At 38.9% G+C, this 19699-nt stretch overlaps 2 protein-coding genes across 3 annotated transcripts in view; one reads left to right on the forward strand and one right to left on the reverse strand.

Moving 5' to 3' along the window:
• Positions 1–388: 388 nt before the first annotated feature.
• Positions 389–8813, reverse strand: copb1 (COPI coat complex subunit beta 1). Its single transcript, XM_040011660.1, has 22 exons — positions 8678–8813; positions 7076–7228; positions 6437–6666; positions 6104–6273; positions 5908–6022; positions 5705–5797; positions 5469–5606; positions 5209–5328; positions 4888–4995; positions 4635–4781; positions 4359–4504; positions 4104–4200; positions 3859–4019; positions 3633–3753; positions 3307–3534; positions 2646–2825; positions 2166–2310; positions 1941–2060; positions 1677–1822; positions 1416–1505; positions 976–1131; positions 389–640 (listed from the first exon to the last, which is right to left on the reverse strand). The coding sequence occupies exons 2-22, from the start codon at positions 7164–7166 to the stop codon at positions 581–583; spliced, it is 2862 nt and encodes a 953-aa protein (XP_039867594.1). The 5' UTR covers positions 7167–7228; positions 8678–8813; the 3' UTR covers positions 389–580.
• Positions 8814–12734: 3921 nt separating this feature from the next.
• Positions 12735–19699, forward strand: part of pde3b (phosphodiesterase 3B) — a 46075-nt gene continuing 39110 nt past the window's right edge. The window contains exon 1 of one of the 2 annotated variants that reach the window (XM_040010937.1): positions 12735–14263. In XM_040010937.1, coding sequence (XP_039866871.1) covers positions 13376–14263 — 888 coding nt within the window. In that variant the 5' untranslated portion in view covers positions 12735–13375. The remainder of the gene's footprint in view (positions 14264–19699) is intronic. The other variant, XM_040010936.1, reaches the window with a different exon arrangement.

The raw sequence follows: 19699 nt of genomic DNA on the forward strand, positions 1-19699 counted from the left end.
ACCTGCCATCTCCAAAATTCAATTCAATTTTATTTATAAAGCACCAAATCTCATCAACAGTCACCCCAGGAAGCCTTATACTGACCCTACAAAAAGGGTACACACTTATTTAATGATCATTGGTTTAGTTTGGATGTTTTTCCATCTTATGCCTTTAAGAATATCAAATTCAATATGAACCTTAGTGGTTCTGGGAGGTACTAGAGGATTTTTTTACCCTTTTCTTACTGAATTGAACTGGAATTCCCTGTCTTTTGCATATACTGTCTTAAGTTTCATTTGTAAATTGCACTATTTTGAAAAAAAAAAAAAAGAAAAGAAAAAAGAAAAATAATGAGGTTTTAATAAGAAAAAAAGGCTCTTAACTCAATGAAAACACCACAGAGCATCTTTTGGACATTATTTCAATACATTTATTGAAAATGAAACAGGACAGCGAAAGCACATTGCTGAGATGTAGTTTTCAGAAAGAGGTGATGTTAAAAAATATAGAGCACAGAAGTAACTGACCATATAATAGTTCATATCTGCTATGACGATGATCAAACAGTAAGTTAGGTGACACAGAACAGCAGCTGTTTCAGACATTTGCCTTTTTTTGGGAGAGGTTGATCTTGTCACCCAGACTCAGGGCCATCCCCTGTGGAACAAAGGAAAGAGGGTGAGCTGCGACACATGCTACACATTAGCATATCTGAAATACAGTGAAATCCATCAGCATTTGGAGATTAATAAATGCAAATTTTTTGTTAAATGCGTGCATTTAAGGATGAAAGTCCACACTTGGGGTACTTTAGAGAGGCAAAAACTGTGTCACTGTGCAAATACTTGCAGAACTGATCAGTTATTTCAAATCAAATCAGTCATGTGATATTTTTACAAATGGATGCATTGCTTTACTGAGGGGAAATAAAGTCCACCTAGCCTTTACCTCTCAGATTCTTAAGAGTTCACGGTGTGGCAGCTGTGACCTACCTGACTTTTAGCTCTAATGCGTATGTGTCCATTGACAGGTGCATCGGGCCCCAGGTGGAAAGGCTTCTCAATGCTGACATTAGCCAGGGCATCTTCTCCAAAGATAGAACGAGCATAAAGGTTGGCCGCCATGAAGCCACAGAAGCCAGACAGAGCCTTGTTTATGAGAGAAGAACGTTGGTTAAGAACAACAAACAACATCACAGTATCTGCACATTCATCTTATAAGGAAGCACTGGCATATCTTATGTTTACATATATTCTTTATATAGTCAGCACAAGAAACTATCCTGCTATACGGCCGCTAATGATTCTTTCCGATGTGCACTGGTGCCAAAAATTTTAATTACCCTTGTTATTTGTATTTGGGAAAGCTGCCAAGATTTAAAAGGTTGTTTACTTTCCTTAGTCTGTGGTTTACAAAATGTTCTCATACCAACCTTTTCAGGAGTCAAACACTTCATGTTGGTGGACTTGAGGATATGCTGGAGATACTCGTTCAGCTCAGTGATGTTGGTGTTCACTGTCACCTACAATAAAGAAAGGACAATCAGTGCTCAGTGTTAGTTGAATGTGCATCAACTAAACCCATTAAAAAAAAAAAAAAAAAGAGAGAGAGAGAGAGAGAGAACTTTTAACATGTCCCACTTTTTGCAAAACGAGTCAGCTTTCAGGAATGTGTTTTAACCCCTTAAGTTTACCTTGTTTTCCCACTCAAACTCTGCCCACATCTGTCTGAATTCTGCATCAGTGCAGGAGGCTGGCTGGATGTAGTCCATGATGTCAATATGGATGTCGCTGAGGACAACGCAGTTTCTGTCGCTAGCAGCTCCTGACACATCGTAGACTGAAAAGAAGAATCCAGACATCCCCACAATTAATTTAAAAAATGCATTTAGAAAAAAAAGAAAAAAAAAAGGTGTGACTTGAGATGTGATGGTAAAAATAGTCAAAAATTCTTTTACCGATGTTTCCAAATATAATGCCATTCTCTGTAGATGCCACCTTCACATTGGCCTTGATGTTAGCAAAATCATGAGGTGCCAGAGTTAAAGGTGAAGGCTTCTCAACCAACTTAAGATCACCTGCAGGACAGAAAGTTGAATTACATTATAGTAGAAACCCAAATGTGTGCAGCTTAAATGAGAGTAAAAAGATCTTTTCACAGAGGTTGAAAAAACTACACTAACCTAAAGTGGCCAGCTCAAGTGTGCAGTTCTGAAGAGTATCACTGGTCTGATTGACCACCAGCACATCCAACACAATGTCATACTGGTTCACATGAACGTAAGCTTCCGCATAGACTGGATCTGAGAAGCCCGTCAGCTGGGTCACCTAAGTTGGACAAAATGCATTCATTTAATGATTAATAAACAACCTAGTACAAACACTCTCTAAACACTAGTTTATTATCTTTTAATAACCTATTAAAAGCAAAGCATGTGCACAACAAGGGCTTCAGCAGCAGTTGCTGCCATGTTGCCAATAATATGAAATAATATGAACAGTAAATAAGTTAGACTAAGCCGTAAACTTGAAATGCACGCAAACAGCAATAATCAGTCCCTTTCCCTCTTTTTCTGTTCAAAAGCACTACTCCAACATTATCTCTCACATTAATTTCCAGTTTCCTTTTATGGAAAGGCTTTTAGGGGTTAAGTATGGTGCACCTTGTTGAGTTTCGATGCCAGAGGATCGGCGGCCTCCTTCCTCTGAGTGTTGCCCATAGCAGCCAGCAGGCTGAGCTGGAACTGGTCCTCCTTGGAAGTCATCTCATTTTTGGCCGTGAGCTGCATGAAGGATATTGGATCGTCGGCCTGGACCGTTACATTGCGTTTCTCAGACTCTTTCTGTAGTCAGAAGAAGAAACACGTGTGGTTATTTTTGGAGGAAATAACAACCCCAATGGAACAACAACAAAAGTATCTATAATGTAGTCTAGTATAGTGAAAATAACACAGCATAGCAAGTTACAAAAAAGACATAAGAAACAGTTGTTCAACAGAAAGAGAATACAAACAGATGTTATTGTGCAGAACTAAGAGAAACTGGAAAGACAGAGACAATGCTGCTGTCAAGAGAAACTGGTGCACTATAACAAAAAAAAAGTTTTCCATCAGTCCCAAAAGTCTTATGTATATACACATCAGGTTTAAATGATCATCTAGGGGTGTGATATTACTACACTCCTCCTTAGACCTTTCAGGGTGCAGGCTCTTGAAAACAAAAGTTGGCTTATAAACATATCACAGGTTTCGTATTAAATTTGGCACCAAAAATTTGCTCATTTTCTGTGTAACGAGGTTGGTGAGTTTGGTCAACTTTCATTACCTTCTGTGACAGCTTCTCTTCCTCCAGCCTGACAGCCAGCATGTGTGACAGGGATCTGCGACACTCCTTGTTGAAAATGTCATTCATAAGTGGTGAACACTCTGATAGGACCTTCAGGCACAGTGAGATGCGATCCACATCGTCGTCTGTAATTGGCTTCTTGGGCAGAGAGCACTTACCCAGGTGCAGCACAGTGACCATGATCAGCATGGCCTCTGCAACAAAAGACTGCAAGGGGGGGCACCAAGACAGCAGGGGTCAGAGGAAGCAAAGGTAGGGCAAATTATTAAAAGTGCTTTTATTGAAATGAAGGAAGAATAACTTACATTTTGCTTCTTTTTATCTTGAACAAGAGCAACATAGCGCAAAGCCACTTTGGTTAGCGTTGTGGCCAAAGAAGCTGCCACATAGAAGTCTCCATCCATTAGGAAGCCTCTGAGTGGAGGTCTGGAACAACAAATTCTTAATGAGCGAGGTGGATGGAAAATTCAGCACAATGAAGGGTATACAGTGTTAGCAAAATGCTTTTCCTCCATGATGTCCAGTGTTTACCTGTCTTCCTCCTTCTTTGAAGGCCTGGAGGAGCTGAGGGCACTCTGTGTCACATAAGTGCCCATTTCTGTCACAAGTTTCTGAGCTGGAGCTGCGCTCACTTCATCTTCTGGCTTCACCTCACCGGTCTCCTTCTTAATCTCATTCTCCACAATTGGGATCTGTCCCGGGGAGAGACAATTATAAACGTTTTAATCAAAATAGCGTGCGTTACTTGTAATTCTGACAACAATGAACAAACATACCTCTCCCAAGGACCTGCGAACTTCTGTCATCACACTCTGGATGTCTTCCTTGGTGCTGCAGTATTCTCCTAAGATCCACAGTGCCCCCCTGTAAATCCTGAAACAGGACAATTGTGATGAAGTTTATAAACAATCACAGTGCTACACAATCAAAGAGTAAGTAGTGACTTCCCTTTAGCAAGCACAGCCTATACAATGGTTTCTTAACCACAAATTGACTTTCATCTGCTCTTTAGACTCATCAGGATTACTTACTTGACAGTTCTGATGGCATGAAAGACTTCCAGCATCTTCTCGATGATCAGGGGTCTCAAGTTGTCAAACCTCTGAATGGCTTCCCGCACAAACTCCAGCACATCGGCAGCAGCTGCCTCATTAGTGTCACTCAAGAATTCCATCAGCTGTAAAACATCAACATATAGAAAATGTTTAGAAAATGTTTTATTTTTAAAGACAGTTTATGATAAAAATGTATATTTAGAAATCGAAAGATATCACGAGAATCTTAAAAGGAAATAAGAGGAAACTCACCACAGGTATGACATTGGCTGCCATGTCAGGAAAACGCACGCTACACGAGTGGAGGGTGCGCACCAAGAGCTGCCTGTACTTATCAGTGTCTTCATGCTCTGTTACGTTGTTTGTTTTGATCACCTCTTTCTTCAAAACAATCACCAACTAGCAACCAGAAAGAAGTCACTACTTTAACACTGTATTCCAGTTTTTCTAGGTGTCAATGCAAAAACAAAAAAAGCAACAAAAGCAAAAGCAAATGTCAACAGACCTCTTCTACATTACGGGATGAAACAAGGTCCAGCGCCAGCTGTAAGGTCTTCTTTCTGACTTCCAGGTCAGGAGTGCTTAGAACACGCAGGATGTCCATCACAAGGTCCTGAATGAAAAAGTATTAGTGAGACCCAATTTTTAACACAGTTGGTACTGACACATAACAATTTTTGTATATTTTCTAATAAATTTTATGATCTCAAAAAGACTTCTTTTGGGTACCATTCCTTTCCTTTTATGGTTTCTGTAGTGAAAGAGCCACTAAGAACTTTATTTGTTAAGTGCTAGAAAAACTAATAAAAGCCATTATGAGACGTACCTGGAGCACACGCTCATGAGTGGGATGCTCCTTCAGTTCGATGAGACGATCAAGAACGATCAGTTTCACATTATTGTCGCTCTCCTTGATGATCAAATCAATGTAGCACTGTGCAGCAGCCTAGAGTCCAACAAAGCACAGAATGCATACAGGCTTTAATAAAGCAAAGACATCCATCTATCTAAACGTAATACAATGTATAAAGCACTGTATAAATGATACAAGACATACACACAACCACTGAAACACTGATGATGTACCTTAATGGCTGTGGGAGCGCTGGAGAGTGTTACAAGAGTGCCAGCAGCCTCATACTTAACCGCCGGGCTGGAAGACTGCAGCAGGTTGTAAATGCAACGGATAAAACGGGCACGCTCAGAAGGGTTAGCATGGCAAACCTAACAGAGGGGAAAAAAGAAAAACAACAAGAACTTGGATGTGAAATCATCCATTGTGCTAAAAGGTTTAGATATGACCACCACAAGCTGTGACTCACTTTGTAAATCAGCTCCACAATAACCAGCTGGAGGATGTCTCCAAAAGTGTGAACTTGGTCAATACATGTGCTGAGGTAGTCCAGAGCTCGATCCTGCAACATATAAATGCATGAATGACAATGTGTGAGGTAGACCTTTGGCATATTTACTGTATGACTAAAAGTAGAAACAGTAAGAAAAGAACAGACAATATGCTACAGACCTGGTCTGCATGAATCAGCATCATGAAAGCATTTCTCTTACAGCTGGCATCTTTCTCATTGACCAGGAAATCATGGATCAGCTCTGGAGCATCTGGGATGAGATGTTCAAAGTTCCTACAAAACAAACAGAGCGGGTTGTTGTTCATGATGAATACAGTTCAAAATTTATACTTTATAATATTTAGCAGCTAGTACCTGTAGATTGTGTAAATGGCCAGGACAGCGTTACGGCGCACATAACTGTGGCGGTGCTCCAGGCAGGCCCGGATCGCTGGCATGAGAGGCTCAAGCAACTCAGACTCCTTCAGCTTGCACAGGAAACGCAGAGTGGAGCCACGGATGAACTCATTGGGATGCTGCAGGTCCTGAAATAGAAGAAATATTTAAAATTACAATTGCTGAAGTGATTTTTTTTAACCTTTAGTTTTCCCCCATTGCTATAGTTATGCTGTAATAAATAGTGTAACCTGATGTGTATATTTAAAAATGCACTGTTTATAGCAGCTGATAGTATATCACTTAGATTACCTTCCTGTAGGCATCACAGACCAGGATCATCTCCTGAAGGAGTTTGCCATCAGGAGTTGTTTTGGGAACAATCTCCCAGAAAACCAGCAGCAGCTTCTTGATGGTGTGGTCTTGAAGCGGCAGCACAAAACGGATTATAGTCATCAGCAGTCCCGGCAACTTCTCGCCATTCAGGATCATGATGATGACCTTCTTCAAGGCTTCAGTCTTGGCCTTGATCTCTCCCTTTTCTAAAGAAAGATTATTATATTTAGCATATCAATCAGTTATTATTTAAACTAGTCTTCATCGAATTAAATTAATCTGATACTAAACTTCACCAAAAACTCTCAAAGGACGTTGTGAGGTTTTACCCCCCAAAGGACACTGACTTATTTGCACGTTAATGCAAAAAAAGTTAAACCAATCCTGATCAAAGCTTGATGTCATACATCAACAATGCTTCTTTGAATCAAAATTAATCTATAAAAAAAAGATTTGAACTGTTTTTCCCCTAAACCAGACATTATATAATGGCCTATAAAAATAACACTCATACATCACAAATGCATTAAGATGTAGAAAAAAGTGGAGAAAGGCTATTTTTCCCTTTGTACTGTATATTGAGGTAAGTTATTAAACTTTACAGCAAATGGTTACCTAGATCTGCCTTTAGGCTGACTTCAGAAGGGGGCTCTGAGTCCGAGGCAACATTGATCAGAGTGTAACAAACGTTCTCTGCAGCCGTCATTTTGCTGCTGTGCTTGTATCAGATTAGAAGAATCCAAATTTATGTTGCTCACTGGATAATACCTATGAAAACAGAAAAAGAACAGATTTCGTCAGTGATGGAGAAAACATTTACACTGGTGCAAAAATCTCAGTGAAGTAAAAACTAACCTAATCTCATGGAATACGTTTGCCAGTTCTTCCTCTTTGTTTATGCTAACTATGAACATCAACATGTTTCCACACAAGATAAAAGCACATACATTTTATACACACAATTTGATAAAGTCCTATACTTATAATTGATCTATATCTGAAATAAAAGCTGTGGTAGTTTGAGTTAGTCAGATCAAGTTGTTGTCTTTTTGTACACATTTTTTTCTGTTTCCAAATAGCATTTCCCTGGTAATCTGTGGTAGGATAAATTTGTCCTAGAATTTCTCTTGTAGATATTCAGAAACTACAGCACATCAGTCCACTCCCTTAATAGCTCAGCTGCACTGGGTACAGTTTCGGATAAATGTTAAACTTATATTACACATTCTTAAGGCCCTCTGTGGATTTGGTTGCACTATATATCGAAATCTTTTAAATCTGTGATATTTTGCCTTCAAGTCATTGAGGTCATCCTCCCAACAATTGCTCAAAGTGCCATCTTCTCACCTAAAAACTTAAGGTGACTGGACCATCGTTATTGCCCCTAGTCGATGAAGCAGTCTGGCTTCCCGGACAAGAACCTCTAAGGCATACCCAATTTCAGCTGCTTTTAGTAGAGTTCATCATGATTTGGCCAAACGTATTGCAAATGTTTTCCATTGCTTTTTGTGCGTGTGTGGATGTTTTTACCAATATTGAAATCTAATTATCTTTTAATTCTTAGTTTCTCGCTTCTTCTTAACTGCAGTTTTATTTTGCCGTCTGTTTTTGTGAGTTCCGTGTTTTTAGTTGGGTTCTAGGAGACCTGTATTACAAATGAGTGTGTCAGTAAAGCACTTTGTGCTAACTTCTGTTGCTTTAGAATTTAGCTATAGAGCTACAACTGAATTGCAAAACATACTACTAGCTGAAACCTGGAGAACCAGGTGATTGGTGTTCAGTCTACGTCTGGATTAAACCTGAAAACGACAATTACTTCTCAAAATTAAAGTCAGATCAAAGTTTTCAGCTGCTTTTTACGGAAAATCTTGGCTGCCTTCATCACAAAACAGCATAAGCTAACAAGTCAAAAAATAGTGACACGCAGCTAATAAGCTTTCTAACAGGTTAAATGGCGTTACATGCGTAAAGACAAAAATGCTAAAATAGCAAGGTTTCGCTCATTTTTATTAGTTAGTTGTCCCCAAAGCTGGTTTTTCTAGGTTAAAACACAGAACCAACAGCTGACTATCACGAATTAGCTGACAGGAGTTTAGCTTTTGCTTCGGTTAGCAATGAAATGGAGGACAGTAACGTTAGCTAACGAGCTTATGAGTTACCACCAGACAGCGAAACAAATGTCACTCATGTTGGTTAAAAATAAGTCCCAAAACCTACCTATCTGCAGGACTATTATCCTCCCAGGTGACCTTCGATGTGCAGTTTGAGATATTTACATCTGTAAAATTTCTCAAAAGCTCCCGCAGGCGAGCTCTCACTCCCTCGGCTCTGCACTACTTCCTAGTGACGTGGAAGATTACTTTACCGAGAGCCACATCACTGCTACCGTGCGCCACAAGGCTCAAACCGAACGCCTGTGCAACACAAACGCAAAAAAATAAAAAAAAATAAAAAAAATAAAAAAATAAGATAAAATAAAATCAATTAGTAAACAAAAAGAAAATCTAACAATCTGGTCCTCTCTTTCTGCTTAAAAATAACACGAGAAAGGCCGTTAATCTTATACTGCCAACTTTAAATGAATATATTGTTATGTATGTTGTCTGTCACCTTGTTTCTATGGTTGAGATACGTTTACTTTTTTAAGCTGTTTTGTAAGTAAGTAAGGCATTATAGTTAACTAAAATGAAACTAAAACAACACAATGAATAAATAATTCTTGCCCTCATAAACATGAAGCAATAATGTTGAGTGAAATGCAAATGAAATATATAAAATCAACAGTTTATGTATCCAAATAATGAATCATTAAGAAAAAAGTAATGGGTATAAACTGAATGCATACCAATCAAGTACATTTAATTAGACCATATTCCATTAAATTTTACATTTTACATTTTACAGTTATGTAAGAAATTACGTGGAACACATACTTAAAATCAAATTATTAAAGTTAGCATTTTGGGGATAAATATTTTTTGACAGTAGATTTGTCAACGAAATTTAAAAAATAAAAACTATAGTTTAGATTTTTTTAAATTACAGTTATTTTGTCAACTTGGAAAGCTAACTAAAAATTTGGTTTAAAAAAAAAGAAAAAAAAGAAAAAGTGATGATGATGGCTTTGATAGACATGCTAATTGAGACTTTGGGTATCTACAGGTCTCCTTTCAAAAACATATGTGTTTTTTAATAGTAATACCTACCTGCTGAAGTCTGCCTAATCTCACCTTGATAAACCACCTACACACTACACCTACAAGAGCTGCTCAGGCATAGATAATGCGTGTATGGATGGACCCCGAATTAAAACACGAGTTCTAGTACCTTAACAATAACAGTATGCAGCACCCTCCAGTGGAAGGTTTTAGTGTTTACTTTAGTAACACATTGGATGGGCAGAGACTTGAGTGAATCATATGAGTGCCTTAAAATCTTCCATCCACCCATTATTATCACTTTTCAGTCATGCATCAATCAATGGCCAACAGCACCAAAGCAAAGAGACTATTAGGATATATTTTTAAAAATCTCAATACTTAATTATTTAATTATTAATAATTTCCATGACTGAAAGTGACTTTATTAGCACAGATGGTGAATAGACAAGTCCCATTAAAAGTCTGTTAAACAGCAGTTATTTGGTCAGTAGGTTTATGGCAGAATAACGCCCAGTAAAAGAATAATGCTCCCATGTACAGTAATGTGGCACTGTTATTGTTACTTTTTGAGGTGTCAGGTTCTATGTGTTTATACACCACTTATTATTTATCTCTGGCTCTCTTCCACAGCATGTCTTTATGCTGTCTTCCTCCCCTCACCCCCAACCAGCATGGCAGATGGCTGGCTATCCATCAGCCTGGTTCTGCTGGAGGTTTCTTTCATTTAAAAGGGGTTTTTTCCTTCCCACTGTTGCCAAAGCACTTGCTCATAGGCGGTCATCTGATTGTTGGAGTTTTCTCTGTTTCCTCTGTATTGTCTAAGCCCTTTACCTTACAATATAAAATGCCTTGAGACAACTATTGTTGTGATTTAGCACTATATGAATATAATTGAATTGAATTAAATTGTCATATCAGGCTTTCACAACGCTGTTTTGCAAACTATCTGTTGTAGACGCCACAGTAGGCAAAATTTATCCCAACACTGATTAATTCCCACTTCCACGGACCCGTTTATTGCGCTAATTCAAACTGAAGCTGATAAAGAAGATTTATGGCTCAAGTTAAGAGCAAAGTACACTTACCACAAAGAGCCCTGCCAGCCAGGGAACAAAATACATGTTTGCTTCATACAGATGGATGATGAGTCTTTTGGAAATGATAAGTAATCATAGGATTGGCATTTAACACATATCCTGTTCAACGGGCATGCTTACTTTTGGGGCAGGAACGTCATATTGTGCCAGACCATTCAGATTAGCTTAAGAAGGAATATAAAAGGTCATTGTTACTTATATTTCACATAATCGTAGTTGCCAGTATAAGCGCTGACTTTCATTCATTTTGCTTGTGTGTATTTTCATGCAAAGCACAGTGAGTCTTATTAAATTAAACAAACTCTGTCTGCACCTTGCCCTTCCACTGAGCTCCACTGCAGAGACAAAGATGTAACCAATCAGGGCTACATTACAAATGTCTTCATTTTAAGGGGAAACACTTTAAGGGCTCTGTGACTGACTAAAGGAACCTGCAGTCATTATTAATATTATTAATGAAATGTGATTTTCTATTGTGTCGGTGGAAAAATGACAGAAATAGCAGAATAGTCTGTTATGGCGTCAACATACTTTCTTCTGCATAATTAAGGTAACCTGAGACTGTCAGTTTAATTCATGGGACTTCAGCAATGCTTAGCAGTGTAAAGGAGTTTTTTAAAGGCCAATTTCTTGGTTTCTGCCATTCTTTGCACATTTGACATATTAATGAAAATGGGGAAATGCCTTCTGTGCAGTTCAGTGCAGGTGATCTCTACACAGTAATAGTAATTTAACCACAGCTCGCTCGAACCAGGAAGTCATTTTTTTTTTAACTCAAAGAGATGTCTAAGCCTATCATCAGCTAAAAAGAAACAACAAAGCTCACAAGCTGGCTACAAAAAACAACCATCAGTATGGTTTTGTAACAAATGCTAAAACAGTTGAATTAAAACGTGAAAGGTTTTTAAGACCTAATCTTTTATAAATACCAGGAATCCTTGTCCCTAGTGAGACTTACAATTGTAATAACATAAAAATAACATGAAAATAACATTTTTAAAAAAATCTACATTCAGCAGATTTTAGTAAATTTTAAGAATCTATATATGAATATAGATCTGTTTTCATCACTTGTAGTTTAAATCAGACATTATTTAAAATATATACAGTGCAATAAAGTACACTTGTATAAGCTGCACTTTGGAATTTGCAGTTAGGATTTTAACCTGTTTTGACTTTATTCACCATGCAGTAAAGGAGAAATTTACTGTGCAAAATTATGGTGAAAAAATTATTTGCCCTTGTTCTGATATCAGTCTGGAACACTGACTAATGTCAAAGAACCCAGAACAACATCTAAAGAACTGCAGGCCTCACTTGCCTCAGTTAAGGTCAGAGTAAGAAAGTAAGAAAGAGGCTGTGCAAAAATGGCATCCGTGGGAGAGCTCCAAGGGGAAAACCACTGTTGAGCAAAAAGAACACAAAGGCTTGTCTCACACTTCCCAAAAAACATTTCGATGATCCCCAGCACTTTGGGGATTTTTTTTTCTTTAGGAGTGACTAGGTCAAAGTCTAGACTCCAATCTAATCAGGATGCTTTGGCATGACCTTAAACAGACCATTCATACTTGAAAACCCTCCAGTGTGGCTGAATTATAACAATCCTACAAATAAAAGTGAGCCAAAATTCCTCCACAGCAAACGCTTGATTGAGAGTGGATGTATCCACAGCTAAAAAATAAAAAATAATAAAAAAAAAATTAAGGGAGTACTTAAATCACACATAAATCATAATGATTTAAATGTTCAAGATAAAAAAAATGTTTTAACAAACGCTGTGTAATTTGTAAAAATAAAATAAATAAATACATAATAAATGTTAAAAATGGTCCGAGTGCCCCTTAAATGTTTTTAGCGGTATAATTTTGTATATGTCTACATTACATCCGTGGATAATGGGTGATATTCACTGTTGTTTGGTTTAGCCTGATCAGATCGATAAAATCGACAATCGACTGAGCTAAAGACAGGCAAACCAAACGATCACAGTGCAAGACGATGGATCCAACGACTGCGAAAAGCAGCGATGACATTTTAACCAGAAGACCAAAACAATTTCGGCGTCGTGCAGTATCATTTTATTTAAATTAAATTACATTTATTTGTATCTAATAATAAGCGAGAGCGGAGAAAGAGTCAACACTACAAGAAACTCTGCGTTAGTGGGTTTATTTATGAAGCGAAGACTTCCATGAAGCCTTTGCACACATATAAGATGAATAGTGAACTAACAAAGACTTCCCGTACACACAAGGGATGCAGACAAAACAAGTAAACTGCATTGTGGGACATCCTGCGATGGAAATTTAGCAGTTTTCCTCGCTATATTATATTCTAATGAGCTTCTTCTGTCTAATCGTACACTGCTAATATTGGGTTATAAAGTCTATGCGTGCGGCTCAGGATTGGTTCGGTCTGTGGGCTCAGCGCTCCACATCGCAAAAATAAGCCATGCAGTGTGAGTTGTGGCCTATAGCCGGCGACAGAGAGCCCCATTTCTGTAAAAACAACATCTCACCTTCTTTCTTTAGTCCAAGTGCTGGAGCACGTTTGAGTGACCATGGAGTGCGTTTGCTGTCATGTAGTTGAGCGTTAATACGGCGTGAATAGCAGGAGAGGGGGACTTTCGCGTGGATACGAGGAGCCACAGTCGAGCCATGGCTGCACGGGAGGAAGGAGAGGTTTTGCACAGTAAAACAAGGCACCACGACGGAGCTGGAAGTGTAAACAGCTCAGAAGGCTTCAGGAACGGCTATGTGAAGAGCTGCGTCACCCCCCTGAAACAGGACCATCAGAGGGGATTTTTGTTTAGCGTGTGCAGGTTTTGCAACGAAGACATTCTCAGCTCCAAACTGTTAAAGGTCTCTGCCCTGTACGTGGGCGCTTTTGTGATTTTCGCGGTCTCCTTTCTAATTTCCAGGAGCTTGCAAAGTGACTCGCTTTGGGATTTGCGGACTTTTTTGTCGGGCTTCTCCCAGTCCATCAGTCCTTTATTCAGCATAGGATGTGCTTTCTTCTTCCTGACACTTTACCTGAGGAGGAAAAAGAAGGAGAGCACCAAATGCTGGCTGGTGTCACTGCCAGCATCGTGTTACCTCGGGGATTTTTTGGTCTTGCGGTTTTTACAATGGGGAGAGGACCAGCACCAGATGCAAATGGTGGGCAGGTTGTTATTCGTGTTGGGATGTGTGGGTCTGCTCACGCTGATCCCAACGCTAAAACTCAAACACAGTGTTCTCATACTGGTTTTTGCCAGCGTTGTGTGGCTTGTTTCTTTCACAAGTTTGAGCGGTCTGCCCGCACTGCTCAGACCGCTCTTTGCCTGCTTTGCGGGGGTTTCTGGCTCCCTGTTGGGGCTCTGCTTTGACCGCTACTACCCGTCGAGGGAAGCACCGAGTGGGATTTCCAGCGCGGAGGAAAAGGTCCCTGTGATCAGACCTAGGAGAAGGTCCAGTTGCGTGTCGCTGGGGGAGACGTCGACCAGCTATTATGGCAGTTGTAAAATGCCTCGCAGACCTTCGTTGCCCTGTATATCCAGAGAGCAGGTAGGTCTCCCCCCCTGCAGGACCACGTCTGTTGCTGCTGTTGTTGTTGTTGTTGCAAAAGTAGGCCCACTGTTCATCCACAGCTACTCTGAGTGCACATGTGCACAAGTTGAAAGCACAATACTGTATCACTAAAGCCCACACAGAGCATTTACAAAAGTCACTTTGGTAGAATTTGTTTTCCAAATTCAATATGGTTGCTGCAGGTTGCTTCTAATACGTATATAATATTCTTATATTAATGCTAATAATCTGTGATCGATAATGTCAAGCAAATGGCCAAAACCCCGATTTTAACCCTGAAACACAATGCTACCATTGGTTTGAAGTGCACTCGGATACAAAACTTAGGCAGTGCTGTCTCTCCACATTTTCGTGGGAATGTCCTCACCGAAGAGCTCGTGTGGCACACAAGCCATAAAATGCAAGTGCACGTCAACATCCTCCTGGCAGCATAACAGCACAGCCAGCAACAAAGCAAGTGATGTGGGCTCAGTCCCACATGACAAACAGTCAACAACACAAAATGATGGCGAGCGCGCACTGGCATCTTTCAGTGTCCACAATCCCACAGCAGAGCCTGCGGTGCTCCTTTCCACTTTGCAGCACTTCTGAAAACTGATACACCCACATGGAGTGATATGCGTACAAAATGAAGACTATCAGGTTGCATGCAATATGTTGGGAGCAAACAGTTTACGCCGCCCGTCGCCTTAATTTAAGTGTAGGCAGTGTAGACAAATGCCAGCATTATTGTTGCCAGTGCTATTCTTTAGTGGATGCCAAGCCATCAGTTCACACACATTGTTTTGTGTCCTTCGAGGTTTGTTAGAAATGATAAGAGAACTAAAAATATATGTCCAGTTTGTCTCAGTTGTGCTATTTCCAGTAGTTGTTTTTAACCTCATTGTGTTGTGTGCCGTTAGAAGCCTGATAGTCACATTGCACTAGGCCTCAAACAGAGCACCGAAAAGTTGAATGCACCTTGTGTGTTGCTGAAAATGATGGAGAAGTGAATAGTTACATGGTAGGTTGTAATATCTGTGAATTAGGCTTTGGGATTAAGGCCTCAGCTCCAGCATTTGTCAGCTTCTCATTATTATTATTTATAAGAACTGACCTTAAATATTTTTGGGAAAAATATTTGAATAGGAGTGGAAATTTGCAAAGTCAAGATTTGGCTTTATACTGTTTTTTTTAGTCAGAAATCTCACAATTATTCTGTAATCTTTCAATAATACATTCATTTTAAAAATTAGAAGCAAACAACCCAACAAAAGCAAAGAACTGTTGCCTCGCTGTGTGTCTGCAGTTAGTTTTTAGGCTTTTTGCTGATAGGAATTTAATTTAAAATTACTGGGCAATACTGCTTTCAGCTAAAAAGTAAAAACGGGACACTGATTGCAAATTAACAAATTAATAATCAAAATCATTCAAATAAACTTTAGTTACCACATGTTATCATCACAGTATCCTGGCCTCTCTTCCAGTGAACACTAAAGCAAAGAGTTTTTCTTTGTGACTAGAAGAGACAAACAGCTTAAGTGCTCTCCATCTGCTGCGTGGACACATGCCAGTCAGGTGAATTAAAGCCTGGATTGCCCGTTAGTTGTCAATGTGTGAGTGAGTGTGTAGTGAAGAGCTATCAGGGATGTTTGTGTCTGTTTTATATTGCACATAAGTAATAATTAATGATTTAAAGACCTGACCGTTTCTGTGTCAGATGCAGATTAAAAAAAATAAAATACAGAGACAGATAAAAACACTCAGGGTTCATTGGTAATGTCTGGTAATGTCAAACACGTTATTTATTTTCACATAACAGTTCAGTTCATAACAGTTCTGCATTTCTGACTGGGGTACTGGTTTCTGTCTTTCAGTTGCAAAGACAGGAGGTTGTTTTTCTGTTTGCAGCAACATGTGGTTTTCAATATAAAATGTCTATCGCCTTGGGAAAACCGATTTAAAGTTCAACCCCAATGCAGACACAAGTCAAGATGCTCTGGATCAGAACTACAGACATGAGTGTGCGACTAGAGTCAGACTAAAGATATTCAAATTGTGCTTTCAAATCTCAAAACAGAAAATTAGAATCATTGTCAGATCACAGTTGCATGCTATCATGCTCCCTCATCACACGCAAAACTGCATGTTGATTTGAACTATTATGTACTTTATTAGCGCTAACTTCAGCATCAGTGCTTTTTGCACCATCATGTATAACAGTTCCATTAATGAAATGGGGCTCGTCAGGGCTTAAACCCACGGCCAACAACCTTTAACAAAACAGATAATGATGTAAACACAGCTTCCCTTTTTTTAATCTCTGATAAAAGACCGTTTTATAACTGTGGCAGTGCAGAAAATAATGGAGCAGATAGAGGACATTCCAGTTGATGCTTCACATGTCTCCGTATGTTTTTTTTATTTGTATTTTTACATTATGATACTCCTTGTGTAAAAAAAAAAGGATGTAGCGCACAACAGTGGCTGTTTTTTGTCATCAAGTGGAATTTTGCAAAGTTGAGACTCATCTATATCCTGTGTTTGGTGACTTTAGCGGGTTCTGTCAGAAAAATCAAAAACAGCCTTTAGTCTTTCTACAATACATCTATTCACAATAGTAGGAAGCCTTTTTTAAAGTCATGATTGAACTAGCAGATATGCTCTCAATAACGCGCCATTGTTATTAGTCTTGTTCCATCATGAATACCCTTAAAAAAGGCAGCTTCAGACAGTGCAACTCCTAAGAGACACCACAGTCAGATATATATTTATACCTTTTTAGGCGCATGTTTCTAACAACAATAAGAAGCAGATGATGAATAATGTTTAATTGGTGCTTACAATAAGTGTAAGTAAATCAAGGACGTTTTCCATGTTTCTTTTCCACTGAGCTAATGTCACTGATGACAGACTTCCTAATTTGAAATGTGAATCTATTGAAACAAGATCCCAGCCGCTGCGGCATTATATTGCAATAGTAATGAGACAAGATTATATCCAGTGACGAAACATAGAATTAGAAGAATCTTCCCTGGAAATTTGAATTAAATGCATAAAATAACAACTTTAGTGCTTTTAAGTTAACAATAATTAAAATAACTTAACATTGTAACTTGTAGGAAGTCTGCACGATAATGTCACATAATACCACTGAAAAATGTATATCACTATGTAACCATATTAGTTATTTCCATCCACTCTTGGCTCTTCCTGTCACATGGAGCGCCACTAGCGAGCGCTCCGGCAGCGCTCGATGGGGTAATTTGTTTACATATTTCAGTTGCACGTCACCAGCGGATAGTATCTGCCTCTTCAAAGCCTGTTTGTAGTCAACGGTGTGGTTTTTCCTCAAGTGGGGGAAAAAGTGTGTCTTCACCCAGCAAAATTCCCGTGCTTTGTTAAAGTAGCTCCCTTTTTAGGTCCTAAATCATCATCGGAAGCTGACTCACAGCTCTTACGCTCAGATGTGCCTGGGCCTAAAAAGATAAAATATTAAAAAACAATTTGTGCAGTTTCCCTTTTCACCTTCTCCTTTTTGAGGAGTGCTGGATCTCCTCTAGTATGTAAAAAAAAGCCAACCTTTAACTTGATTTTCATGGTATTGAGGTTCACAGAGAAGTGAATCTGGCAACTATGGCAACACGTCTGTTGATGCGGCCAAAAATCATACTTTAGTCAGCACCGTGTGTTTCCCTTTGGTTGAGATCGTTACTGCTGGATGTTCTGTCTTAGACATGTGAGGACCTCACAGTAGAAGGTATATGATTATAATCTGCCTCTGGGAGACAAATTCATGTACTACCTGATGAATGTTGAAAACAAAATGCTACACAGCACATGTTTGTGGCTACACGCCAGGTCCAGTGTGTTCCTTTTATCATTTGACTAGATATCCAGCTCTTATCACCAGATGTCGGGCGTGTTTATATAAAATTTCTTTCTTTGCTGTGTGTCCTTTCCAAGAGGTCCATGATGAGGTTGCAGAGTGCACAATGAAATAGAGTGTAATTGGACTTCCAGGAAGCAATAAAAAAAAAGCAAACGTTTCTAAAGTGAGAGATGTACGACGAGATGGTGTTGACATGGATCATTGGTCATATTGGAGTTATGTATGGTTTTTGACTTTTATGGGCTCGTTCCCAAAACTTTTTGATCACGCCTCATGAGAGGAGAGACATAATTTTGTGCTAAATCATTTTTTAAGTGTCTTTCTAGAACGTCTCTGATTTTGTTAAAGTTACACCACAACATATTTTCGTCAGACAGTAATAACTTCTTAACTTCTTTCACATCACTGTTTATGAGCGAGAAAAATCATTTTTCTTTATGTTAGGGCATTTTTTACTGCCTTCTTTGCCTGTCTTCTCTTTCTTTAAGTTTTATTTTCAATTGCAAAGTAGTCAAATTACAAAAGTCTGTTTTTAAAAGTACCCTACTATTTAATCATTGATCTTTCTTTTTGGTATTTTTGGTATCACTAAGATAGAACTATAATGATGGTTTACAGGTGCCACAGATATATACTTCTATATCCATTTGGTTCATTATGCAAAGCCTTATTTTAATTTTACACCTCAAATGTATGTACATAACAAGTACTGTCTGTAATATGCACATTCTAGCAGATTTTCCTTAAATTGTGTAAAACAGTGTACATAGTTTTTTGGTGTGCAGATATTGTTTATGTAGCTGGCTCCCAAATTTTTATTTGTCTTGCTTTGCATTGTGTTTCCACCGTGGGCCTTACACTGGTGGAGGTGGAACAGTATGAGTAAAAACATGGTAATAAAAGCAGTTTTAACCTCGTTTTTTCCCCCCTAAAATCTCGTTTACAAATCACTTCTGTGAGTTAAATGTGAGGATACATTTATGAACATATTGTTTTAACCTTAAAGCTTTAAGATGTTTTTCTTTTAAAGTGTTATGTCAGCCACCAAGTATTGCTCACAAAGTCCCCAGTCACTTGAAGGTATTATTCCAATTTCTGGTACATTACAGTACCAGAAATTGGTTAACAATTGTGTAGAACTAAGTGGAAACAAAATGATAGAATATAGTTTATTTGTTAGTATTTCTTTGATGTTTAGACAAAAGCCATCACTGTTGTTTCTTAAAGGTAAAGTTAGGAATTTTGGACTCCAGAGTTGCTGTAGAATAACTTGAATTGAACTTAGGGTATGCACTGCTATTACACTCCGTTGCAGTCCTGACAGAACCAAAGGCCGAGGAGTTATTCCTGTTCCTGTTATAGTTTTTTGAAGTCCGGTGCCTGGGGCGCATGCTTAATTGGTCCATTGCAATGTAAATTCTCTAGGAAAAGCCCCGAAAAAACCAGCACGCATATCTGAAAGGAGTTTTGCACTCACTGTCTGATGACAGAATCTATGTCGCTCTGACCCAAGCGGACCCTAGTGGACTGGGAGACATGGG

The sequence above is a fragment of the Simochromis diagramma genome, unplaced genomic scaffold, assembly GCF_900408965.1.
Source record: "Simochromis diagramma unplaced genomic scaffold, fSimDia1.1 OVJJ01000603.1, whole genome shotgun sequence".
In the NCBI taxonomy this organism is placed as follows: domain Eukaryota; kingdom Metazoa; phylum Chordata; class Actinopteri; order Cichliformes; family Cichlidae; genus Simochromis; species Simochromis diagramma.